We start from the raw sequence: 27694 nt of genomic DNA, 5'->3' as shown, positions 1-27694 counted from the left end.
GGTGGGATAGGGGGGGTGGGAGGGAGGGAGACGCAAGAGGGAAGGGATATGGGAACATATGTATATGTATAACTGATTCACTTTGTTGTAAAGGAGAAACTAACACACTATTGTAAAACAGTTATACTCCAATAAAGATGTTAAAAAAAAAAAAAGAATAGTTTTCTGTTGAATGGAGACTTATTCACTTTTAGGCTGATAATGTTAATGCAGAGTTTAAGATTCTATTATCTAACTGGATTCATTAATTTATCCTCCCTTGACTATTTTTATTGGGTCTCTAATGAAACTCACATTTCCTGTTTGGAGTACTGTCTTGTAAGGGGTCAAACAAGGATCAACAATTTTTTTGGTAAAGGGCCAGATAGTAAATATCTCAGGCTTTGCAAGCTGTACAGTCTCTGATGCAGCTACTCACCTTGTCTGTTGTAGTAGGGAAGCTGCTATAGGCACATAAATGATGAACATGGCTGTGTTCCAATAACACTTGATTTCAGACACTGAATTTTGAATTTTATGTAATTTTCATGTTTCACAAAATATTATTCTTCCATTTTTTCCTGCTACTTAAAAGGTAAAAAAGTCATTCTTCGTAGGCTGTACAAAGGTAAGTGGCAGGCTGGATTTGGCCTACTGGCTGTAGTTTGCTGACCCCTGGCTTAAAAGATTTTTTTTTTCCAGGTCAACTTTGAACCAGATCATTCTGCCAAATGCATTGTTTTTTTAAAAAAATTTATTTATTTATTTATTTATTTATTTGTGGCTGTGTTGGGTCTTCGTTGCTGTGCATGGGCTTTCTCTAGTTGTGGTGAGTGGGGGTTACTCTTTGTTGCGGTGCGCGGGCTTCTCATTGTCGTGGCTTCTCTTGTGGCGGAGCATGGGCTCTAGGAGTGCAGGCTTCAGTAGTTGTGGCACGTGGGCTCAGTAGTTGTGGCTTGAGGGCTCTAGAGCTCAGGCTCAGTAGTTGTGGCACATGGGCTTAGTTGCTCTGTGGCATGTGGGATCTTCCCAGGCCAGGGCTCGAACCCATGTCCCTTGCATTGACAGGCAGATTCTTAACCACTGTGCCACCAGGGAAGCCCCAAATGCATTGGTTTGAAATCAGTTACAAAGTGGGTTGGCCAGACTCCTTTGAGTCTGTTTTCAGCCACTGTTTATGCTGATTTGCATTGTCCGTGTGGCGTTGTACATGACATATTAGTCTCTTTGATGGGTGAGTGGTCTGGGTGACTTCTAGGATCTAGTTCACGTCCACAATTCAAGTCCAATGATTTTCTTAAAAAAGAAAGAAAGAAAGAAAGAAATACTCAAAATTCTTTTGAAACTATCCTCCATAGCTTCTGCAGCACTGTGGTCTCCCAGAGTTTCTTCCCGTGACCTTTCCCTCTCATTTTCCTCTCAGGCTCCTTACTTGAATGTCCCGTTCCTGTGCTCTGTCCTCAGGCCTCTTCTTTCTCCCTTTTTCTACTCTCCCTGGTGACTTCCATCAGGCTGTGACTTCAGTTACCACCTCTGCACCAGAGACTAACCCGTGTGTGTGTAGCTCTGACTTCTCTTCTGAGGTGGAAAGCAAGGTTTCCGATTAGCTAGAAGTTAAAATCCAAACTCCTGAGCCCGGCCCACACTAACTCCCCGTGCACTGCCTGGCAGCTGGACTGGGCTGTTGGGCAGCTTCCAGCACGTCATCCATTCTTCTGCTGCATTGCCTTTGCCCTTGCTCTTTCCTCTGCCAACATACCCTCTCTCCTTGCTGCCGTCTCCCTCCCTGCTAATTCCCAGCACACCCCAAATTGATACCCTGCCCTTTGAGAACCCACTCAGAGGGCCACTTACTCTGCAAGGTTCAGCTTAATGCCTGTACTTCTTGGAAGCCCTGTTTCATAGACAAGGTTCAACGTTTCCTCTGTGTGCTCACAGTATCTTATGCACATTTCCATTGTAGCCCTTGCCTTATTGCTCTGTTAGGTCAAAAGTCCTTGAATATTGGTTGAACATCAAATATATTTATAAGTTGGTACCTTCACTAGACAAGTCTTGGGAGCAGAGTTTGGGTCCCGCTAATCTTTGTAACCCCCGAGCCTGACATTTAGAAGATGCTTAATTTGTGTTAAAAAAAAAAAAAAAAAAGAATGATTCCATGAGGACATGCTTATATGGGCTACACTGACTTTGATACAAATTAAAATATATTGACAGTCGTAGGCAAAATTAGACCTTTTTATGACTATATTTTATGTCTTTAACTATATTTATCTTTTTCTGTTGTAGGAGGAAAATTCTTCCCAGGATGGTCTCCCATTCAGAGTTGAGGAAACTTTTCTGTTCAGCTGATGCAGTGTGCTTTGATGTTGACAGCACAGTCATCAGAGAAGAAGGAATTGATGAGCTGGCCAAATTCTGTGGCGTTGAGGATGCTGTGTCAGAAATGTAGGAGCAGTATTTATTCACCTTAGGAAATGATAAAGAATTGCAAAAGAAGAGTGACTTTTGGATGACATGCAGGACCAGAGCCACAATTCCCTGATCTTAGCCCCTGCCTATGAAACATGGGCACTAGGCTTTTTCCTCCATCACTGAGAGCTGAATTTGGTAGTGTATATCATCCAACCATCCATTTATACAAATATTTATGGCAAAAAAATATATGGTTGCCTCTGACAAACACATATGGATGACATACTCTTAACTTGGTCAGGGGAATGATGATGATAAGTAACCAAAGAAGATGACCTGGGGGGTCTCCAGGGGTCCAGTGCTTTGTGTCATGGTTGAAAGTGTGACCTTAGTGGTTTGCTAGAAAGCCAGTTATGGTTCAGAGTCTCTCCATGGATGCCTGGGTGAGAGTCCCTCCCTCCCTCCTGCCCTCCCTGTGCCACCTGCAGTCTCTAGGTCATGGGCCATTTCATGTTCAGCTTCCTTTGATGCAAGAGTACCTGGCCTTTGGTTTCTTTCTTGGTTTACAAACACAGCTTCCAAGGCAGGTACCTGTGGATAGTATATGTGGTTTTCTTAGCTCACTGGATGGTGTATTTGTGGATGCAAGGGATAAAGGATTCTCTTTACTGATGTCTTTTGCGCCTTGGTATCGTTTGCTCTGCAAAATAGACTTAGGCTATTTTGGCTTCAAAATAGTAATGTGATTTTCAAGCAAACCTTCAATAGTTTATCCCAGGCCTCACTCACTCCCATGGCCATGTACCACGTCTGTTATATGGTGGGGCACCTTCCTCATGCGTGGACCTTGTGAGGAGCACGGGAGGGTAGGCATGTAAACTTCGAAGACAGCACTTGGCTGGCCTGATTTTGGGGTCTTCCTCCTAGGACACGACGAGCCATGGGCGGGGCAGTGCCTTTCAAGGCTGCCCTCACAGAGCGCTTAGCTCTGATCCAGCCCTCCAGGGAACAGGTGCAAAGGCTCATAGCAGAGCACCCACCGCACCTGACCCCCGGCATAAGGTAAGGGGCTCCCCGGTCTGGGTACACTGTCTCCCTGTCAGCACCTGCATTTGGGGGCATGTCCTCCTGAGGGTATCTCACCATTACTTTAGAGCTCCCTTCTTTGTGCTTCCTTCGGTACTTGTATATGGTCTTGTCTGCTAGTTGGTCCTGCCCACGTCTGCCCTCCCTCTCTCCCCACGGAGAGCCTAAGCCTCCTCTTCTTCTTGTGTTTCTGGGTCCATGGGCAGAAGAGAGTTGTAGAATGGTTTCCTAACGCAGTTAAGCCCCACCCACTAATTTTTAAGTCCTTTTAGAAAAACATATATAAAACATTAATTCATTAGGCAGTATACCTTGTCTGATGTACCTTGGGCAAATGCATTTGGAGAAAAAAATATATTTGAGTTTCCTTTTCAGGTTTCATGTTTTCTCTTTTATATTAATCAACATTTGGCATTTTATATGTTTTCTGTTTTTATTTTTTCAGGGAGCTAGTAAGTCGCCTACAAGAGCGAAATGTTCAGGTTTTTCTAATATCTGGAGGCTTTAGGAGCATTGTGGAGCATGTTGCTTCAAAGCTCAACATCCCATCAACCAATGTGTTTGCCAACAGGCTGAAATTCTACTTTAATGGTAAGTCTTTAATAGTAACATTTTCTCCTTCTTATCAGTTTTAGTATTCAATATCCTAGGTAATGTCTGTTGGAACGCAACTCAAGCAAGGTGGCATCAGAGTTAAATGTTGAGATAAAGGATTCTCTTTACTGATGTCTTTTGCACCTTGGTATCGTTTGCTCTGCAATATAGGCTTAGGTCATCATCTCTGCTACCTTCAGTATCCATGTAATCATCTATCTGTATATAAATGTCTGTACTTAGTAAAATGTTAGTTCCTATGTAACCCACCTGACTTATTTTGTTATGCATCATATTTCACTTCTATGAAAGCTCTAATGTATCTGAATCAATTTAGACTCAGGAAGGAGAGTTAATTTGTGAGCAAGTCGCTGCACTTTAGCTGCCTTTGGAGGCACCTCCTGGCCCCTCTCTGGACCATCACAGAGCCACAGCTAGTTTTCTGTCATCTCAAGATGTCTCCAGTTATGTAAAGGGGTGGCTGACATTCTTAAAACCAAATAATATTAATTTAAAAAAATTAAATGTATTAATAGAACACTTTTTAAGGGTCTATAGATAGAAATCATTAAAAAAAAGTAGAGAATAAGTGTGGTAATTACTGTAAGAATGGAAATAACCCATCAAATATAAATTGGAATCTCCTCTTAGATGAGATTGTATATTAACATGTTTTAAATTAATATATTACTATTTCATGGTGTTCTGCCACGTCAACAAGTTTTGAGAATTATGACACTGGAAGCATAGAGGATAAAATTAATTTACTCCAAGATGTTTATCATCTAAAGGAGTAACCTTGACAAGAGGTATTCGTAATTTAAAAGCAAAGCTTTTTCATTCTGAGGAGTAAGTGTGGAAGTCCAGGCTGTGTCACTTTACTGAAGGCTGTTTTTAGCTTTGTGAGTGACATGAAGGTGAGGCTATCATCTATGCAAAAGGCTGGCCCTACTGATACAATCCTGTGGATCTTTAACACTGTTTTAATGGCTCTCTTAAGGTGAATATGCAGGTTTTGATGAGATGCAGCCAACAGCCGAATCTGGTGGGAAAGGAAAAGTTATTAAACTTTTAAAGGAAAAATTTCATTTTAAGAAAATAGTCATGATTGGAGATGGAGCCACAGACATGGAAGCCTGTCCTCCTGCTGTATGTATTAAGTGTACTAATTTTTTTGCGGTTGTACTTTTACTGTTGACAGCTGACTTAGAACTCAGTACAATTTGTGAGAGTTAAACAAAAACCTGTATCAGCCTAAAATAAAAAACCAAAATAAATAAAACAAATTCAATCTCAATATATTAATTGACTTTTTGCAAACCCAAGGAGGGTTGCAAATAAGGAACTTAAAAACCTTTTAAAACTTCCAAAGACCCCTTGTCCCTACAGGATGGCTGCCACCTCTTAGCCCAAGTATGTGCTCAACAAGATTTGGCTTCATTTCTACAAATAATGCAGCTCTTATTACTATAACCAAAATTTTAACGTTGTTTTATATTTGATAAACTATTATCCTCATATGTTATCTCATTTAATCCTCATAACAGCCTTGTGAGGTAAAAGTATTATCTTCTCCTTTTTACTGATCAGGGAACTGAGGCTCGGGGAGGTTTGGTACCATGCCCATATTAAGGCATTTTATTCTTCTGAATTAACATTGTTTTCTGAGACTAGCAGGAAACAAATGCTATATAGCCAATATCTTATCTTAAGTTAAGCCAATATATTAACTTATCACATGTCCATTTCACATAGGACTTTGACTATATTGTCTTGTTCTAACTTAAGAAAAACTGAACCAAAAATATAGTGGTGAACGTTTTACTACCTAGTTTCCTGAGATCTAAGAATAGCATCTTTCTCTGTCAATGATTAAGCATTCGTGGTTAAAGACTCTTTGGGGATCCTTCTAACACTACTTGAGTCAGTTCGAGATAACACATTCTTAGATGATTTATAGCTGATGTTGGGGTCGACTAAGTAGTGAACGCCAGGCTAGTTGAATAGCAAGGGCATAATACAAGGCATAAAATGCAGGGTTCTCTCAGGGGGCCCCCGATCTCGGTGTCCAGAAAGAGCAAAATTACAAATTCCAGATGACCCTACCAGTCAGAAAATGGCACAGCCTGACTGAACCAAGAGAAAGTGGTGTGCACGCAGGTGTGTAGCCCTGGAAGGTGGTCAGAGGAATCTGTGCCCTAAAGGACGGTTAGCAGCCTCCATGTGGAGGCCTGGCAGGACTTGGCAGGGTGGGTGTGTGTGTGGAATTTCTAGAGGGAGGGGAAGCAGCAGAGCACGGTAAGGATGTACTAGCATGGTCCTAGGCACGAGTGAGCCTTCTCTTCAGCAAGAGAAGAAGACCCCACATACCAGGCACTCTGGTGTTACCTTTGGGTCCTGGGAAGCCCTGGAAGGCTTCTGGACAGAGAAGGAACAAGTCAGTGTGTTAGGACAGCTGAGTTGGTGCTGGCATGCAGAAAGGGCTGCAGCAGAGGCAGGGAGCTCAGTTAGGAGGAGGCTAAATTTAACTAGAAGGGAAGCATCTAGTTATTCCCCCCCCACCCTTGTATGGTATGAAAATAAAAATGAAGACAAAGGTCAAGTAAGAGAATTTTGTACTTCTCAATTAGTGTATATTGTGTCTGTAGGCTGGCAGAAAAAGAGAAAATACTATTTAAAAAGATCATTGACTAAAAGAAGGTATCACTGAGCAGAAATTAATGAAACAATGTAACTTGAAATAGATCTACCAGTGAAAAGTAGAGTGCTGCTAACATACTCTGGGGTTGTCATCTCCTTCAGCCCAGAATAACATGCCCTCCTGGGAGGGAGTTCCCTCAGTTTCACCCAGGATGCCAGCCGGGGGATACCTGCTCTGGTCCTGATTCTAGGCCTCAGGCATTTCCACGGCACCACAGGCTTCTCTTTGATCTTCTTTTTCTGAAATTGTCTGGCCTGGGTGTGATTGCCACCTAGTTTAGAACTCAGATGTTTACCAGCTGGTGTGGTTTTATTTTTGTAAGCAATTGTCTTGGTTTTAAGAGGGCTTCAGTTCTCCTGAAGCGCACAGTGTCCAGCTGAATGCATCTGCAGCAGTGGTGGTCAGACTCATTCATTCTCGGGGCAGGAGGGGGAGAGGCTCACAGGGAGCTGGGGAGGGAGGTGCCCCAGGTGAGGCTGGGCTCACCTCTCTTTGCACAGAGTTTATTCTTTTAAACAATACTTATTGCCCTAGGCTGCTGCTGTATCTTTCTCTCTCTCTTTTAAACTATTTCCCTTTTGTTCTCTTCTTAGGATGTTTTCATTGGATTTGGAGGAAATGTGATCAGGCAACAAGTAAAGGACAACTCGGAATGGTACATCACTGATTTTGTAGAGCTTTTGGGAGAACTGGAAGAATAAGATCAGTTTTTATACAGTTCATAACAACTTCAGGTTAATTTTTAAAAGTTATACAGTTTGATACTGTTTGCTTCCAATTGCATATTAGGACTTACTATCTAAATTTAGTACCGATTATCTGTACTTCCAAGTAAACTATAGTTGGGGCTCATAGAACATTGTGGTTCATTTTTTTTTTTTTTAACTGTAGTTCCGGTATTATTATGACCATTTAATTACCTGGAGAGTATTATAATTTGAATTCTTTGTGTATTTTCCTAGCTATATTTTATTTGAAGGCTTTTGAAGGTGGATAGTAAATTAAACACCTTCATTATTGGAAATATGGATTAGGCAGCTTTAAGTGAAATTGGTTTTCCCTTTATATATAAATAAAAGTTTATCCACATATCAGAACAGATTTGTAGAATTTTTTTTTTTTTTTTTTTCTTTTGAGCCACACCACGCAGCTTGTGGGATCTTAGTTCCCCGACCAGGGACTGAACTCAAGTACTCAGCAGTGAAAGCATGGCGTCCTAACCACTGGACTGCCAGAAAATTCCCGATTTGTAGAATTTTTAATTCTGCCTATCATGTATTTCAGTATCCAGTATTTCAAGTGTTTAAGTGTTTGAGTAGAAACGACCGCCGGGCAAGGAACCAAGGAGTCGAGACCCTCCTGAGCACAGGGCAGAGTGCTTGTCACAGTGAATCCACCACTCAGCCCCCGCCACTGAGCGAAGCGCCGGGCCAGAGGGATGGAAGTGCTTTTACTGCCTCTTGGTATTTGTCATATAGGGAATGTTACAAAGATTTTTTTTTAAAAAGATAACCATGGCGCCTTAAACAAAAGTACTGACCTTAAAAAATGGATATTTGATAATCACTTGAACTAGGAGAACTAAAAACAAGTTTTACTCATCCCAAATGAAGATCAGTATTTTCCCTTAAATGAATTAAGAAATAACTCCTCAGAACATATATGAACCATTTCTGTCTCTTACAGAGGGCTTGGGAGGACCTGAAAGCCCAGGTTCATGTTTATTCTGAGTAGCGCCTTGAAAGGGACATTTCAGAACATGCTTTGAAAGTAGGAGATTATATTCTCTCCCTGGTGGGAAAGCGGGGGGGAAGACAGAGACACAGGTTTAGGAAGAGGCAGGCCATGAATGGATACTATTGGATAATTAAGTAGAAAAGGCCGGAAGGGTTTAACATTGGGAGTTATTTGAAAAATTTATAATTTAACCAAATAATCAAATTTGGCCAAATTGTCAGATAATTATTTAGCCAAATAATCAGATCAGATGAATCAAGCTTCCTTCCAGATCAAAGTTTCTGTAGGAGAGCCATGAAATAAGTTTGGCAACCTTTAACCGAGACCCCAGACAGCAAGGCAGTTGTTTCATAACCGTGAGTGCTCGCTGGCAGCTCTCTTCGAAGCTGCTTTGCGGTGTTGGCACTCTCAGAGGTGCAAAGTGGGCAGGGCCAGGCATGCCAGGCCTGTGAAGGGTGCTTCAAACTGTTTCAGCCTCTGCTACCACCCTGTGTGCATAAGCTGGAGCAAGCTGGGTGGGCAGGTTCACTTCTCTGAGCTTGTTTCCTGTCTGTTAAAAATAGGGCAGTGATATCTGACCTCAGGGCTATGAGAATCACATGAGGAACATGTGAAAACACCTTGGAAAATGGGAAAATAAGCAGTGTGACTTGTGGGTCAGATCACTCCCCAAGTTTTCCGAACCTGATCATAAAGATTCTGAGGGTCATAGAGGCAAAAGCCACCATGCTGTTCCGTCTGTTCTAACTGCCTGGCCTTCAGAGCCTGCCCTCCACGGGGCAGCAGCCTGAACGGGGGGCGGTGCATGCTGAATTTGGCTCAGAGGAGTCTGATCTGCTGAGGAATCATGATACCCACAGAGAACCTTTTATACCAATTATACAGCCCCTCCTCTGGCCCCCAGGCTGCCCAGTTCTTACAAGCTGCACAAAAGCAGCAGGCACAGTCCCTTCTTTGTTGTGTCAGAGGGGTGAGTTTGAAATGTCCCAAGAACTGTGCTAACCTCTTTCATGCTTTTCTAATTCTGGACTCACTGGAAACAGTGACCGAAAGGCTCTCCCAGGAGTTATGTATATGGTGACACCAGGACAGGATTCAGAAAGCAGTGCTAGTGTTATGTGGCTTCCTATCCTTGTGACACCCACCATTTTTCATTCTGATTATGAGCACTGAGTTATGTAAAAAGAAAAAAATTGAGAATTGGGTTCTTGCTCTCTCTTCCAGTGGAGACAAGTGTCTCTCCATGACATCTAGGGAGGCCCACCTGGCTGCCATTCCCAAGAGCAGGGGACAGCATTCTAGACCTGGGGCAGGAGTGTAGCAAGAGATTCCAGATATTGAAGTGGTCGGCCTCAGTAAGTGATGGCACGGCATGGTGGCTTTTGCCTCTATGACCCTCAGAATCTTTATGATCAGGTTCGGAAAACTTGGGGAGTGATCTGACCACAAATCACACTGCTTATTTTCACATTTTCCAAGGTGTTTTCACATGTTCCTCATGTGATTCCCATAGCCCTGAGGTCAGATATCACTGCCCTATTTTTAACAGACAGGAAACAAGCTCAGAGAAGTTTATGACTGCTACGAGGTCACATTCAGAGCTGGAACCCAGGCCAATGATTTCCACAGCATTCCTTATCTTATGCATTACTAGAGTGTTAACAATTTACTGGGGCCGAGAGAATCCACCCTGAACTGTGATCACAAGTGTTAACATATATTAATACAGTAGATAAAATTTTACTTCCTACGATGGAAGACCTGTTTTGCAAAAAATACAAGTGGTTTCATTTTTTTAAAAAATTTATTTATTTATCTATTTATTTTCGGCTGCATTGGGTCTTCATTGCTGCACGCTGGCTTTCTCTAGTTGCGGAGAGCGGGGCTACTTTTCGTTGTGGTGCACGGGCTTCTCATTGTGGTGGCTTCTCTTGTTGTGGAGCATGGGCTCTAGGCATGCAGGCTTCAGTAGTTGTGGCACGTGGGCTCAGTAGTTGTGGCTCACAGGCTCTAGAGCGCAGGCTCAGTAGTTGTGGCGCATGGGCTTAGTTGTGGCGCATGGGCTTAGTTGTTCCGCGGCACGCATGCATGTTGTTCCGCGGCATGTTGTTCCGTGGCATGTTCATGCGCCACAACTACTGAGCCTGCGCTCTAGAACCCGCGAGCCACAACTACTGAAGCCTGTGCACCTAGAGCCTGTGCTCCACAACAAGAGAAGTCACCGCAATGAGAAGCCCGCGCACCACAACTAGAGAAAGCCCGTGCACAGCAACGAAGACCCAACACAGCCAAAAATAAAATAAATAAAATAAAGTTTTTTAAAAAGTAGTAGGGATGATATCACATGAACTGTAATTAAAAATTACTTGGCTTATATAAGTAATAATCACCAGACTTATACCCAATGAATGGAAAGTGAGTTTGGAAGTTTTGAATATTGCCAGGGAAAATTAATAGTTGGACAAATTAATATAATTTGTTCTATTCTGGGGGTTTAATAAAAGAATTTGACAAATTGGGAAGGAATTGCTAAAATAAAGTATTAATTTGATAAATTAGCTTATTAATAGAATGTTCCTGTCAAAAGTCACCAAGTGACCACTGTGTTGCTAAATTAATGATCCATTGTCAGCCTTCATCCAACCCAGCCTCGCAGTAGCATTTGACACAAGTGATCTCATCCTTGATGGACTTTCTTCACTTGGCTTTCATGATATCCCACTTCCTTGAGTTTCTTCCTGTTTCCCTGGTGGTGTCTCACTCTCCCTTCCTGGTTCGTCCTCACCTTGGTCCTCTTCTCTGTCTACATTCACTTCCCACTGACTTTATTTTTTAAAAATTTATTTGTTTTTATTTTGGGCTGTGTTGGGTCCTTGTTGCTGCACGCGGGCTTTTCTCTAGCTGCAGCGAGCGCTGGCTACTCTTCGTTGCGGTGCGCAGGCTTCCCATTGCGGTGGCTTCTCTTGTTGCGGAGCACGGACTGTAGGCATGTGGGCTTCAGTGGTTGTGGCTCGCAGGCTCTAGAGCACAGGCTCAGGAGTTGTGGCGCACGGGCTTAGTTGCTCCGCGGCATGTGGGATCCTCCCAGACCAGAGCACGAACCTGTGTTTCCTGCATTGGCAGGTGGACTTCCAACCACTGTGCCACCAGGGAAGCCCAGCTCCTTCAATTTTAAATCTCAGCTTTTCAGCAAGGCCAACTCTGATCAAACGTATATAATATTATGTACCGCCCCTCCCAACCCACCCTCAGATTCTTGATCTCCATTACCCATTCTACCTTCTTCCACTACAGCATTTATCAACTTCTACCATACCATGTAACTTACAGTGTTTTTTATTTTAATTGCCAGTCTCCTCTCACTGGACTGTAAGCTTCACAAGGGCAGGGATCATGTTTTGTTCATGTTATTCCAAGTGCCTGGTGCTTGGCACATAACAGAAGCTCAACGTTTGTTGAGTTGAATGAAGACTAAAGCCCAGTGTGGGGCTTTTTTGCTGCCTTGTGAAACCCAATGACTTAATTAGGACAGAAATTCCTCAGGACTCTAGAGGAGGGTGTATTCTGAAAGAACTATTTTATTTTATTTTTTCACTATATGAGCTGATTTTATTTTTATTTTTTAAAATTTATTTATTTTATGTATTTATTTTTGGCTGCATTGGGTCTTTGTTGCTGCACGCAGGCTTTCTCTAGTTGCGGCGAGCGGGGGCTACTCTTCGTTGCAGTGCGCGGGCTTCTCATTGCGGTGGCTTCTGTTGTAGAGCACAGGCTCTAGGCGCGCGGGCTTCAGTAGTTGTGGCACATGGGCTCAGTAGTTGTGGCTCACGGACTCTAGAGTGCAGCCTCAGTAGTTGTGGCACACCGGCTTAGCTGCCCTGAGGCATGTGTCCCCCTCATTGCCAGGCAGATTCTCATCCGCTGCGCCACCAGGGAAGTCCTGAACTCCGTTTTAGAGTCGGTTTATTGCTCTACGCTTTTCTTTCTTTCTTTCTTTTTAAATATTTATTTAATTAATTTATTTATTTTTATTATTTTTGGCTGCGTCGGGTCTTAGTTGCGGCACACGGGCTCTCTAGTTGAGGCACGTGACCTTAGTTGCCCTGCAGCATGTGGGATCTTAGTTCCCTGACCAGGGATTGAACCCCCGTCCCCTGCATCGGAAGGTGGATTCTCTACCACTGGACCACCAGGGAAGTCCCCTCTATGCTTTTCTGAACAGAAAGCAAGACTTTCGAAAGAGAGAAGTGAACTATTTCTAAAAGAAAATATCATCCTTTCATAGTCTGTTTGGCACCTGGACTCTCTGGTTCTCACCATATATTGAATGGCCCGTGGACGGGGAGTCAGGTGGATGAGGCAGTTTGGGGAAGCTCTTGAGCCCAGGGTGATGGTTGATTTTATGTGTCAACTTGACTGGCCTAAGGGATGCTTAGATGGTAAAACCTTATCTCCGGGTGTGTCTGTGAGGGTTTTCCTGGAAGAGATTAGCATGTGATTCAATAGACTGGGTAAAGCGCATTACCCTCCCCAATGTGGGTGGACATCAGCCCATCCATCAGGGACATGAATGGAACAAAAAGGTGAAGGAAGGGCAAATTCACTGTCTTTTTGAGGTAGGATGCCCACCTTTTGCTCTGATACTGGAGCTTCTGGTTCTTGGGCCTTTGACCTCGGGCTGGGAGTTACACCACCAGTTCCCCCTGATTCTCAGGCCTTTGGACTTGGACAGAATCTTACCATTGGGTTTCTTGGTTCTCCAACTGGCAGACAGCAGGCTATGGGACTTTTTGGCTTCCATAATGGCATGAGCCAATTCCTATAATAAATCTCCTCTTAAATATATCTTAAAAAAATTTATTGAAGTGTAGTTGATTTACAACGTTGTGTTAATTTCTTCTGTACAGCAGAGTGACTCAGTTATACATATATGTATATTCTTTTTCATATTCTTTTCATTATGGTTTGTCACAGGATGTTGAATATAGTTCCCTGTGCTACACGGTCGGACTTGGTTGTTTAGCCATCCTACATATGTTTGCCTCTGCTAATCCCCAACTCCCGGTCTTCCCCTTCCTCACCCCCCCTAAATATATCTATATCTAGATATCCTATTGGTTCTGTTTCTCTGGACCCGAATACACCAGTGTATGATAGAAGATTCCTGACCTCTGCAGGGTTTGTTTCATTTACAAGTCCACGCAATCTTGTAAGTGAAAAATTCCCTGTTCCCGGCAATTTTTTTTCAGTTCTGAATAGCTAGATTACCTTTACTAGTAATAGTAATTAATTCTACCATTTTTAAGTAGTTTAGAAAGCAGTTTCATGTAGTTTTCATTCACATGCTGCAAACATGCTCTGAGCATCTAATCAGTAGAGTAGCTGGTGCTAAACTGCAGGTTTTCTGCGCCAGGTCGGACTTGGTTGTTTAGCCATCCTACATATGTTTGCCTCTGCTAATCCCCAACTCCCGGTCTTCCCCTTCCTCACCCCCCCTAAATATATCTATATCTAGATATCCTATTGGTTCTGTTTCTCTGGACCCGAATACACCAGTGTATGATAGAAGATTCCTGACCTCTGCAGGGTTTGTTTCATTTACAAGTCCACGCAATCTTGTAAGTGAAAAATTCCCTGTTCCCGGCAATTTTTTTTCAGTTCTGAATAGCTAGATTACCTTTACTAGTAATAGTAATTCTACCATTTTTAAGTAGTTTAGAAAGCAGTTTCATGTAGTTTTCATTCATATGCTGCAAACATGCTCTGAGCATCTAATCAGTAGAGTAGCTGGTGCTAAACTGCAGGTTTTCTGCGCCAGAGCTTGATATACCCTTTCTCTCCCACTGCTTCCTGTGCCACCATGAAGAGCCAGTTACAGAAATTCAGAGCTGAAGGGACCTTAAAGGCTATTGGATTCAACCTCCCCATTTTATAGGTTAAGGAACCCAACACCCAGGAGGGGCAAGTACCCCATCAAGGAGCACAGCCTGTTCTTCCACTGGCAGTCCCAGGCCCCAAACATTAGGCCATCATGCACTGGTACCCAAACACCCATTCCTCATAACAAACACCTACCAAGTGGCCATAAGGAGCAGCCGATGAGCCTATTTAATAATTTACTCTGTAGACGCACATATGCCCATTGAACTGGGACAAGCTATCTTTCAAGAGTGACCGGGTCATTCTCAGCACCAGTCATTAAAAAAAGATCGCAAACATGTAATATGTGAAAATTAAGAGGATTTTATTGACTTTTTTATATGTTCTTGGAGAAAACCATTCTCATGTAAAAGCTTGACATTTGATATGAGATTTTTATTCACACTTTAACATATATTCTTTGATCTGGGGGTCAGACATAATTTTTCATTTCAACTGGACTTTCACATGATTACAGTCACAAAATTGGCACACTATATTAAAAAACGAAATCAGAGCTAGACAAAGTATGCAGCTTTATGCCAATTTAAATCTCAACATGCACCACCCCTCACACATGATCTTGGAAAAATCGTCTGTGAGCTTACTAAAATATTAACCAGAGAATGTCTGAGGTCACAGATGATTGTTTACAAAATAAAACCTCTTTTCCTAGTGCTACTCGTTTTGTTATAGAAAAATATTACAAATAAAAATTAGTGCTATTCAAGGTGTTCATTTCAAAGTCACATGATACACAGGTTCAAGCCATTTTTTCCTTTCATATAAAGATATCACGATACACAATGTGGAGAGTGAATTACCGATCAACCACTTCCAGCTCAGTAATGATAACACTGTTTACTATGCTGACATTAAAAATGAGAGTGAAGTAAAACATTTTCAGGTTATTGGGTACACTTATAATTTGTTCCTAGTCTGAGACTCAGAAAAATGCTACAGAAACATGACAAAATTTATATTTCTTCCTGATACAAGAAATTTGTCTAAAAATCTGTAATTATAAAACAGATTTGCTTTTTATAAAGAAATGGCTAACTTTTTTCCATGGTTGGATTCTTATTTGGAGACGATTCCAATTTTAATTTGGGCCCTCTTTTCCTGGAGGGTGGGGAGAGGTGGCCCAGTACTGTAAGGTATATTCGACAAATACAGGGATGTTTCAGAGGACTACAGAGCACTGCTACAATCAGCCAAACTGTAATAGTTTACTTTCTTGTGATTTTGTAAATTTTAAAGAAAAGAGGTCTCTTACAAGCTATATACAGCAGTTTACACTTCAGTGTTTCTTTTTCACTTGATATACAGTTCAAATTAATTTATGACAAGTACTTGTCACATAAATTTATGTAGGCACATCGAAATTCTGTAGCTTTACTGAAGGGGTGAAGTCTTCTGTGGGATCATGATTCTGGATTCCATTTCCTGAATAAGTGGGACTGAAAACAAAGATCAAGATTACTGGGCTTGTTCTTTTCTAAACAGACTGCAGTAAATATACATTAACAAATAGGTTGCTAAGTATATTCAGAAGACATGCTGCTTGAAATCAGAATAGAGTACTGGAATATTTAGGACTGATCTCAGGGGAAGAAATACACAAGCTAATGACAGATCAGCTGACATCCTATAAGATGATATTTAAACATTCTGTCGGAAATGTGTTTCATTTGTAGGAAATTAGGAAAGTCCATATTGTGAGAAAAATGGTGCTTTCTCAGAAGGTTCTTTCAACTGAATTAAAATTTATATAACATCAAATAATTTGACTGTATCCTGTATAAAGGAACAAATACACTGTACTTGTAGAACTGTCAGTGCTAAGTAAAACACATCTTTGGGAACTGATGGAAATGTAAGAATAAACAGCAAAGCCACACACAGTTATATGATTTTTTTGAATTAAAAGACAAGATAATAGTTATTTTCCAGAACAAATTACTCTTTGAGCTTCCTGGTAGGATATGGGCTTAAATGTCCCTGACATGCAACATAGGTGGTACCTGCATTGGTGTCATTGGGTGGTATTCAGCCTGGTTGTTTTCTTCTAAAAATCAAGCAACTAGGATTTCATATTGTGTGTGTGTGTGTGTGTGTGTGTGCGTGTATGGGTATACATACATGTATAGGTGTACACATATGTACACATGTACATATGGAAAGTCTAAATACCAACTTAATTTTCAAAATTACTTTTTAATTGCTGTATTAAATTGTAATGCTTTGGGGAATGGACAATTCTGATGAGAAAGGAAAAGCTTAGAAAAAAATTTATTTGTATAATAAATTTTCAGAGAATACAGAAATGTACAAAAAGGGTAATGATGTAAAATTTACAACACACGAAGATCTGAGAACTGTACCAGACAACATATATACTTGAAAGAATGAATATTCTCTATTGAAAAAATGTCCTGTAACTGTCAAAGAAAAATATGACTATTTCTCCATTCCCTCAACCTTACAATTCACGATCCTAGAGCAACGTACTATTTTTTTTTTAAATACATATTAGCTTCAGGGTGAAAGAACATTAAAACTATGAGATGAGAAGAATGAAATGTTTTATGCCTATTAAGGTATTACCTGTATAATATACCAGCTCTTCCCAGCCGTGTTTATGCCATGCTGCATTCCGTATATCTTCCCTGGTCTGAAGATCCTTGTAAGCTTAAAAATAGCCACACAGAAGAATTAAGACTTAAACCAAACATAATTCCACTAGTACAGTGGGAGACTGGTTCCAGGATCCCCTGTGAATACCAAAATCCGCAGGTGCTCAAATCCCATAGCCAGCCCTCTGTATGCATGGTTCTGTACCCTTGGATTTGACCAACCATAGGTCATACAGTACTGTGTGTATTTACTGAAAAAGATCTGCATATAAGTGGACCCCAGCAGTTCAAACCTGTGTTGTTCAGGAGTCAACTGTGTATCCATTAAGTGTTGATTCTGCTGCACTCCTCGTTTTCTCAAAGAGCCTACAGACCTTCCTCAACTTATGATGGGGTTACATCCCAATAAACCCACTGTAAGCCGAAAATATTGTAAGTCGAAAATGCACTCAATACACCTAACCTACTGGAATATCCTAGCTTAGCCTAGCTTAGCTTAAACGTGCTCAGAACACTCACATTAGCCTGTAGTTGGGCAAAATCATTGGACGCAGAGCCTATTTCATAATAAAGTGTTGAATATCTCATGTAACTTACTGAATACTGCACTAAAAGTAAAAAACAGAATAGTTTTGAGTGTATTGGTTGTTCACCCTCGCGATCGTGTAGCTGACTGGGAGCTGCGGCTGCCACTGCCCAGCATCACGAGAGAGTGTATCGAAAGCCCGGGAAAAGAGCAAAATTCAAAATGTGAAGTACACTTTCTACTAAATGTGGATCACTTTTGCACCGTCGTAAAGTTGGAAAATTCTAAGTTGAGCCGTCGTAAGTCAGGGACCGCCTATACTTTGGGAACTCAGTACTAAGCTGGAATGACGGTGAGGTGGCTATTCTGAGCAAAACTGTTAGGCCTCGTGGGAGACGCAAAACCACCCGCTCTCAAGGCTCACAGTCTAGCGGATTCAAGACGTGCCTTTACAAACCAAGAGAACTTCCTCAATACATGTTAAATCTGTATCCACACACTGTCAGACTATGGATAAGCAATATTAGATGCCATTTTTCTCAGCATTTATAAAGCACTGCAGTGATCTGGGTGAGAATGTATTCAAGGCAGTGGAGAACAGAGACTCAACAGGGAGAACACAGCTGACCAGGGAGAGCTGCCTGGAAGCTGTGATCTGACCAAGTGGGTCTTCAAGGTTGAAAAGGCCATTTCATCATCGACACGCGGGAACAGGAGGGAAAGGCGCGCCAGGTGGAGGGAAGAGCACGGGCCAAGGGTCAGAGTCCTTGGGGTACAGTTCGGATATCTCACCCAGGTGCCTTGGTCTCTGATTCCCAACCCGGGCAAGATCCTTCCGACCAGTGACCAGGGAAATGCCTCCTAGGCATCTGGACACGGTGTCAGTCGTGACTAAGAGATCACCCAGGGCTCCCTCCTCAGTTCTAGTTTCTGTTTTGGGGCTTCCTTCTCCCTATGAGAAGACCTAACCTTGCAGGCCTGGCAATTTGACCATCTAAAGACAAAAGTTCCCTCCACTAGTAATGGAGTATAAATTTATTACATAAAATATTGAAGATGCTGAAATATAGAAGGAAAACAAAATCTTTTACCTCTCACCACCCGGAGGAAAACAGTTAACATTCATGTGACAAGCAGCAGTGTCCTCACCGGGGTTGGGTGCACACCTAGGGTACCATGTGGTGACCCCTCGCCACCCCCCTGCCCCGACCCTCAGGGAACAAACACAGGTTGGAGAGGCCTGTGTTCTTTTACAAATTTTCTTAATTAAAAAAAAATTGGGGTGGTAAAATATACATAACAAAATTTACTATTTTAACTATTTTTAAATGTGTAGTTCAGTGGCATTAAGTACATTCACGTTGTGCCACCATTACCCATTGAACAGTATCTTCCCATTCCCCTCTTCTCCCAACCCGATACGCTTTACTCTACATTCTGTTTCTATGAATTTGAACAAACCACACTTTGTTCATCTGTCAATGCACCTTTGGGTTTGGGGAGGCTTTTAAAGATGGGAGGCACTGAGCCCATTCATATACTAAGGGAAGGAGGCCACAGATGGGGTGGTGGAGGAGCCGTGGCTGCAGCGAGGCCTTGAGGAGGTGGGGGAGGGATGGCATCACGTGCAAGGGTAACAGGAAGCGGGGCTGTGCTGGGGGGAAGACCTGCTTTGAAGCCAGACTTGCTGACGTCTGAGCCTGGCTCAGCTCCTGAACAGCTGTGGGTCCTGGGTGGTTTATTCACCACCCGTGAGTCACAGGTATCTCATTTGTGGTGTGTGGCTGTAAGGATTAAAGGGAATGGTGCATCAATAACCAACACACTGGAGGTGCTTGATAAATGTTGGTTCTCTTTCTCTAAAAAAGATGGAAAAGCGAGGGTAAGTTTTGGGGGCAGACAACTGAGAATTCATCTCCGCACATCTCAAGACTTTTTCCTATAAAGTAGGAAGTGGGCAGTGGACATTTGGGACACAGACTCAAGACAAAAAGGAAGGTGGAGAAGGGCAGGGCCTCAGAGTAGACATGTGCCTGACCTCTGCCTGTGCGCCAAAGCACGTGGGTCCTGACCCATCCATCTCCGCGCTCGCTCACTACAGAAGCCGCCCTCGGAGGCCCCTACAGGCTGGGGAAGGGGAGGGGTGTGTCTTTACAGTTTATATCCTCTGGACAGATCATGCACTAAAAAATAATGATAAAAACGACTTCACTTCCACCTTGAACCCATAAAGGTTAAATTACACTTAGTATAATCAAAAGGCAGGGACACAGAACACATCTTTTAAAGATCTGTTTGCAAATCTACTCCATTTGAAAATTCTGATCCTTAGGAGGTCAAATCTCAGCTGGCTAGAAAACAGCTCCCAGGAACACCACTGCCCCCGACATCCCGGGAGCTGAGGGTTACTGGCGGCCTCTAATCATTTGGTGCAGATTTCAATCTTTTAAATGCCGGGGAAGCCCAGTGTGCGTGGCTGAGGTAAGCAGTGGCTGGCGGGGGCTTGGGGTGGGGTCTCCTCCCCAGACACGGTGGGTTTCAGGGAAAGGTTCCAGGGGCACAATGTGAAAATGACTTTTCTTGCCTCAACTCACCCATTTAGACCCAGGTCCCCGGCAGGTATCTTACCATTTAGCCCGTTGGCACTACTTGTAGTTTCCTGAGCACTTTTTAAAATTTCCCGTGTCTCCACTGCTGTTCCAGCCCCTCCTTCCCACCTCTGTCAGTCCCATCTAGATGCTGAAGTCTAACTGGTATTCCACCTTTCACTGGTTTTCCCCCAATTCACAGCTTTGTACCCCTTTATATCCCAATATACACTCCTGACGAGGAAGACCCCATCTGCAAGTCCCTGCGTCACTCACCACGCACGGCCTGGTGGCCTGTCACTCAGGTTTGCTTTCCCGCTCAGCAGACCTGTCACCCGTCTGAGCCTCCTGCTAACCCAGCAGGCACGTGACTCCGCAGCACTTGGTGGACCAAACAGGGCAAACCAACACCTCAGCAAATTAATAAGGTTTGGAAAAAGTCATGCTTTTCATCTCTTTAACTTTAATAACCATTTACAAATGTGCCCAGAATGAACCAAGCTACTGCTGAGACCCGGTTCCTGTTCAGCAGGGAGACAGACACAAACAGCCATGACTGTGACCACACACACAGTACTGGGCTCTGGGGGCTCAGGGGACAGCGACATTCCCTTGGGGACAAAGGGGAACATCTGAGTCAGGCCCTGAAAGACACCAAAGATGGTACCAAACCAAAGTGGGCGGGGATGGAAAAGGCGAGAGAAGGGCCCCTGGGACAGTGGAGTCAGACCCGAGGCAGGGGGTGGGCGCGCGTGTGGGCACCTCTTCTGCATGGAATGCGGGACCGTCCCTGAGGGAGCCGGGGGCAGCTCTATCATCTCCCCTCACCCGGGGCTGCTGCCTCACCTCTCTCGCCCCACTCTCACTTTCACCAGCGCACTGACGTGCCGCACACCTGTGGACCCTTCACTACTGACCTCTTGTTCCGGGTAGCCCGGCACCTATGTTCCATCTGGGACATTTGGGTCAGCTGCAGTGTTTAAGGTTCCTGACTTGAGATACGATTTACTGCCTAGGACAAGTTAGTTAGTAATGAACTCTGAAATCCCAGGAATACAAAAATGAAGGGAAAAAAACATACCCCAAAGATGATGCACCATATATAGCTGCCCAATCTGGGAGAAGAATCCTCCAACTGCTTCATTACTGTCCTGTCTGAAGCGAATTGCACGAGCCCTATAAGAAAAAAAACAATGTTCAGATATTGAATCAGGTATGTTAAAAAGTATCAGTGAGTTCCCTCCATCCTCAGCGCAAGTTGTTCAGAATGCATTCGAAAGTTATTTTAGTGTACATAAGATGTAAATGTACCTTTCTGTAGCTACAGCAGTCATTTTGGCGAAAAGTGGACAGTAATTATTCGTAACTATTAAAATAAAAACAACATGGGACTTCCCTGGTGGTCCAGTAGGTAAGACCCTGCGTTCCCAATGCAGGGGGCCCAGGTTCGATCCCTGGTTGGGGAACTAGATCCCGCATGCATGCTGCAACTAAGAGTCCACATGCCGCAACTAAGACCCGGCACAGCCAAAATAAATAAATTTAAAAAAAATAAAAAATAAAAACAACGTGAGGATATCTGGTTGCACTGCTGATTCTTAACGTAAAGTCTAGAAAACTGGCAGAGGGTAGGACCTGTCAACTTAAAAAAAAACTGCTTTCCAAGAGCACACTGAAAGTGAGGGAATTCTCGATCCGAGAACCCCAGGGTGCCACAGGCACTGTACTCCAAGGGAGACAGGGACCCTGCCTCGAGAACGGGGCTTAAAACAGAGAGGAAGGAAGTGCACTGCACCTACAAAGCAGCTGCACACCGTGAGCTGAGAAACCCGCAAGCTCTGTGATCTATGGCCGAGGGCGGGTGTCGAATTCTGTGACCCCCTCGGACAGCATATGGAAGAACCATGGACGTGAGCTTCCTGGCAGTTCACTGTCACTGCCAACACTGAAGCTGCCTCCTTTTCTCCCCACTTACCTGAGCAAACCGTTAGGAAAATGAATACCAAATGGCATTCATTATGTATGCATCATGTGTGGATACACATGTCTATGTGTAGAACATGAAACTGTAATTGGTTAAAAATTGGCACTTGCCTTAAACTTTGCTTTTTAAGATTCCCTGCTGCAAAAGGTATCAGCTTTTTAAACACCTTTTGTGTCTGCACCAGTACTTTATTATTATATTTAGTGATGCACTTGAAATCCTAAACAAGTTTTTAAAATGTATGTTTTCTTAAAGCAGTTTTCTAGAATCAAAGTTGAAAATGAAGGAAGCAGCTTCAAGTGATGTAGGAAGGTCACAGGCAGAGTCTCTCAAGAGACTCCACACCCCAGTTACCCAGTCAATTTATATCAACACTGCCCAGGCTTGGCCTGATGTCTCAGTCATATTAGGGTCCCAGAGTGGACAGGACTTGGGAAGATGGATTCATTCTAATTCATTTAAAAGAGCTGGAGACTATGAACAAGGATTCAATCCACTAATATCCACAGCGAGAGACAAGGTAAGTGAGTCGGCTTGACCAACGCATTCTCTTCTTAGAGGCAAACTTCATTGTAACTGAATTAGAACATCTCAAAACGGGGTGTGGAATCAGAGCAAGGGCAGCCTGTGGTGGCAGTGAGGAAGCAAGTCTCCTCAGGTCACTTTGTACATCTTGGCTCTCATTCACCATGTGCTCAACTCCACGAAGGTGACCCATGCTTTCTGGTTCTTTAGGGGAAAAGGAGGGATCTCTTGCTGTTGCCCCCGTGGGCTACCTCCAAGTGATGTTAATTTCTTTAACCTTACATGTAGTGTTAAGTGATCATAATCTTCACAAAAATTACCAATCTGATTCGTAAATTATTGAAATTAAGCAAATCACTTTAATGTGCATTCTAACCCTAAGGGGGAAACCCCTCAGTTTCACTGATAGTGATAAATATTCAGGACTGTTCATTTCATTCTGAATTTTTCTCATTCACTTTCTCAGTAGGCAAAGAAAACATAACTTGCCTTAGCCTGGAAATAATCAGAAGCACGTGGTGAAGAGGAGATCACCACCTTAGTTACCTATGTGCCAAAATATAAATTGAATGCTGAACTGGCTTTATAAATAATTTTTAAAATAACTGAAGAATAACCTCAGTTCCTTCCTTGTGGATTCCATGGTGGGCAAGTCTCAATGAGTAATACGGAAACATAGAACTGGGTGATCCTATTCTGTGGGCAACTAAATTACTACACTTATAGCATCAACCCTACCCCCCAATTCCTTAATAAAATGATGTCTACAATAATAGTATACAATCAAATATGTATTTCTTAGTTTTCAAATGAAAAGGAATTCTACCTTGCATTATTTAGCCTTTGATGACCTAAGAAAAAAAGATTCATTAGAAAAAAAGATCCCAGAACTGTTTTTTGGAGGTAGATCTTAGAAATTATCTAGCCCAAAGCAAGAAATTTTATAACTGAAAAAAAAAGAGAATATATATAAATTGAAAGTAAGTAAAAAGTCATGGTTTTCCTTTTCCAAAGTGGCTGTACCATTTTACATTCTCACCAGAAATGTGTAAAGGTACCAATTCATTGACAACCTCATCAACATGTTATTCTGTCTTTTTAATTATAGCCATCCTAGTGGGCATGAAGTACTATCTCACTGTGGTTTTACTTTGCATTTCCATATTAAGGATGTTGAGCAGCTTTTCATGTCCTTTTTAGGCATTCATAGAGCTCCTCTGAAGAAATGTCTATTCAAATTCTTTGCCCATTAAATTTTTTTTTCCAAATTTATTTTATGATTTTTTTTTTTATTGTGGTAAAAAGCACCTAACATTACATTTATCTCAACCATTTTCAACTGTGCAGGCCAGTAGGGCCAAGTCTATTCACATTGTCGTGCAACAGATCGCCAGAACATTTTCATCTTGCAAAATTGAAATTATACCCACTAAACACCAACTCCCCTGCACCTAGCCCCTGGCAACCACCTTTTCATTTTCTGTGTCTATGGTTTTTACTACTTTAGAAACTTTGTATTAGTGGAATCATACAGTATTTGTCCTTTTGTGACTGGCTTATTTTGCTTAGCATAATGTTCTCAAGGTTCACCCTGCATGTGGCCGGATTTCCTTCTTTTTTTTTTTCGTTTTTTTTTTTTTTTTTTTTTTTTTGCGGTACGCGGGCCTCTCACTGTTGTGGCCCCTCCCGTTGCGGAGCACAGGCTCCGGACGCGCAGGCTCAGCGGCCATGGCTCACGGGCCCAGCCGCTCCGCGGCATGTGGGATCTACCCGCACCGGGGCACGAACCCGCGTCCCCTGCATCGGCAGGCGGACTCACAACCACTGCGCCACCAGGGAAGCCCTGGATTTCCTTCTTTTTAAAGGCTGCATTAATATTCCATTATATATCTATGCCACATTTTTATCCATTCATCTGTCGATGGATATTTGGGTTGCTTCCACCTCTTACCTACTGTGAATAATGCTGTGATGAACATGGGTGTGCAAACATCTCTTTGAGATGCTGCTTTGAATTCTTTTGAATATATACCCAGAAGTAGGGTTGCTGGGTCAGAGAGTAATGCTATTTTCAATGTTCTGAAGAACCTCTGTACTGTTTTCCATGATGACTGCCCCATTTTATATTCCTACCTACAGTACACAGGGTTCCAATTTCTCTGTATCTTGCCAACCCTTGTTATTTTCTGTTCTTTTGATAATGGCCTTCTTAAAGGTTGTGAGATGAATGGAAAATAACTGTGGTTTTGATTTGCATTTATCTTATGATTAGTGATGCTGACCATCTTTTCATGTTTTTTGGCTATTTGTGTATCTTTGGAGAACTGTCTATTCAAGTCCTTTGCCCATTTTTTAATTGGGTTATTTATCTTCTCGTGATTGAGTTGTATGATTTCTTCATATATTCAGGATATAAGTCCTTTATCAGATATGTGATTTGCAAAATTTTCTCCTAGTCTGTGACCCGTCTTTTAATTTTTAAAACTGTATCCTTTGAATTACAAAAGGTTTTAATTTTGATGAATTATAATTTACCATTTTTTTTCTTTTGTGGATTGTGATTTTGGTGTTTATGTAAGAACTCTTTGCCTAACCCTAGGTCACGAAGATTTTCTCTTATGTCTTCTTCTGAAAGTGTTGTATTTTAGCTCTTACATCTAGGTCTACAATTCATTTTCGGTTAGTTTTTTTATACAATGTGAGGCAGGGGTCTAAATTCATCTTTTTGCAAGGATACCCAGTTGTCTGAGGACCCTGTGATGAAAAGACCATCTGTCCCCATTGAATTGCTTTGGTACATTTGTCAAAAACCAATTGCTCACATGCCTGAGAATTTATTTCTTATCTTTCAATTCTATCCCATTGATCTATATGCCTGTCCGTATGCCAGTACCATACTGTCCTGATTATTCTAGCTTTGCAGTCAGTTTTGAAATTGAGAACTGTGAGTCCTGCAACTTTGTTCCTCTTTTTCAAGGTTGTTTTAGCTATTTTGGGTCCCTTGCATTTCTAAAGCCTGCTGGGATTTTGATTGGGATTCTGTTGAATCTATAGATCAGTTTGAAGAAATATTAGTATTTTGCTAAACTAAGAAGAAAATAAAAGAAGCAATTGTATCATTGTGGTGCTCTGTTTATGTGACAAAAGCAACATTTCAGAAAAGATAACATCCAAGAAGAATATGAAATAACTTCATGTGACACTGGGGGCTTTTTTTTTTTTTTTTTTTAAAAAAGCCTGAGTATTTTGCTAAACTAAGAAGAAAATAAAAGAAGCAATTGTATCATTGTGGTGCTCTGTTTATGTGACAAAAGCAACATTTCAGAAAAGATAACATCCAAGAAGAATATGAAATAACTTCATGTGACACTGGGGGCTTTTTTTTTTTTTTTTAAAAAAAGTCCTTATCTCTTGGAGATATATACTAAAATATTTATAGATGAAATTTTATGTTGTCTGAGATTTACTTCCAAATACTCTGGGTTGGAGGATTTAGACCTAAGCAAGACTGGCCACGTGTTGATAATTACTGAAGCTAAGTAACGGGTATGGAAGGGAGACCTGTGGTATTATTCTCTCTAGTTTTGTATATGTTTGAAAAATTTCATAATACAAATATGTCAAACAAAACAACAGTCTAGTATCAAATCATGGCACTAATCCCAGATTTTATTTCTAGAAGTAACACTATGGCCTAAAAGAATCTATTTATAAGACTTAACAAACTCATCATTTGGTAAAATACTCACCAGTAATTGCCCCATTCAATCATAGTTCCTGGCTGAAAAGAGATTTGGATTTGGTTTGTTAGTTCTTCTGTGAAGAAATATGGAACTAACAGTATAAAAAACATCAAATGACAAGACTAACTTAAAAATTAACTTTTAATAATGTGAGATCTAACAGATAAAAAAAATGTAACAAAATAGTATTATTCACTGTGTTCATACCTATCCCACAGTGGAAGTAACATTCATCTAAGAAGACAACATACACACAAAGTGAAAGTTAATTAAGTCATCCAATTATAGTTATGAAAACCAGAGTTAGGCCCACGATGATTAAATTGTTGGCACCTATTCAGACTTTATTGTGAAATTTTTAAATAATTCAATTTAAGTAAACCTAACAAGGACATCACTTGTTTTTTTTCCAGTATAATACTGAGTATTAGACCACCAAGATCTACTGATACTTTTTCACTTTAACTATGTTGCCACCTGGGCCTTTCTTTTTAGTGGTCACCTAAGTAGGGAAATATCTAGAAAGTCGTACAAATATTATTCCCTTTTTGTCTTGCAGTGCTGTATAATGTATTCAGTAGTCACATGCTTATTAGCTGCTCTAGTTCAATGACAATAGATGCTATATAATGTAGCTGGTCCTGCATGTTAGGTCTTTCCTCTTATGTGTAAGGCTATAAAAAACAAATGAGCTTAGCAAAGAGAAAGAAGGAAGGTTTAAAAAAAGGAAACAAGAGGAGAAGAACTGGACAGGGGAGAAAACGAGCCAAACACACATCACAGAACATTCGCTCAGTGTCTGCTGTCCACTCAGCATCAGGGGTGCGTGTCCTTCTGCACAGAAGAACAAGGGGACAGTTAACTCCTATTTCAGTACTTACTCGGAGCTGGTAAGATCTGAGTTCATATATATTCGGTCCTGACCGTGGGACAGGTTCATTCCAGAAACTGAACTCCAATAGCAGCTGATTCTTCCTCGAGAGAAGCATGTTGCTTCTCGCCTTACGGAATTCTGCAAATTCCTTTGAGTGAACAAAGGTGCTCATGAAATCGTCTAATATTTATATTATAAATATTAGAAGATTTATATATAAGCCCACTTTAGTAACATTTATGTCCCTCCCACAATAGAATACTATTATAAACAGGGTCCAGTTGGCCTGAGATGGTCCCAGTTTACATCTTGTTGAACCAGCATAATGACTATTAGTATTCCCTTTCACTCTCAAAAGTGTCCAAGTTTAGATATCAAACTACATAG

The 27694-nt window shown here is 41.8% G+C and overlaps 2 protein-coding genes across 3 annotated transcripts in view; one reads left to right on the top strand and one right to left on the bottom strand.

Annotated features, from left to right (window-relative positions):
• Nucleotides 1-7872, top strand: part of PSPH (phosphoserine phosphatase) — a 46814-nt gene extending 38942 nt beyond the window's left edge. For both annotated transcript variants that reach the window (XM_024122662.3, XM_028499020.2), the window contains 5 exons: nucleotides 2269-2427; nucleotides 3322-3456; nucleotides 3926-4071; nucleotides 5075-5223; nucleotides 7369-7872. In XM_024122662.3, coding sequence (XP_023978430.1) covers nucleotides 2288-2427; nucleotides 3322-3456; nucleotides 3926-4071; nucleotides 5075-5223; nucleotides 7369-7476 — 678 coding nt within the window. In that variant the 5' untranslated portion in view covers nucleotides 2269-2287 and the 3' untranslated portion in view covers nucleotides 7477-7872. The remainder of the gene's footprint in view (nucleotides 1-2268; nucleotides 2428-3321; nucleotides 3457-3925; nucleotides 4072-5074; nucleotides 5224-7368) is intronic.
• A 7274-nt stretch (nucleotides 7873-15146) lies between these two features.
• Nucleotides 15147-27494, bottom strand: NIPSNAP2 (nipsnap homolog 2). The gene is made up of 5 exons (XM_028499038.2): nucleotides 27315-27494; nucleotides 26440-26471; nucleotides 21263-21357; nucleotides 17039-17122; nucleotides 15147-15891 (listed from the first exon to the last, which is right to left on the bottom strand). The coding sequence occupies exons 1-5, from the start codon at nucleotides 27477-27479 to the stop codon at nucleotides 15827-15829; spliced, it is 441 nt and encodes a 146-aa protein (XP_028354839.1). The 5' UTR covers nucleotides 27480-27494; the 3' UTR covers nucleotides 15147-15826.
• Between the last annotated feature and the right edge of the window lie 200 nt (nucleotides 27495-27694).

Source organism: Physeter macrocephalus, chromosome 14 (genome assembly GCF_002837175.3).
Source record: "Physeter macrocephalus isolate SW-GA chromosome 14, ASM283717v5, whole genome shotgun sequence".
In the NCBI taxonomy this organism is placed as follows: Eukaryota; Metazoa; Chordata; class Mammalia; order Artiodactyla; family Physeteridae; genus Physeter; species Physeter macrocephalus.
This window is presented reverse-complemented; position numbering and strand designations above follow the sequence as displayed.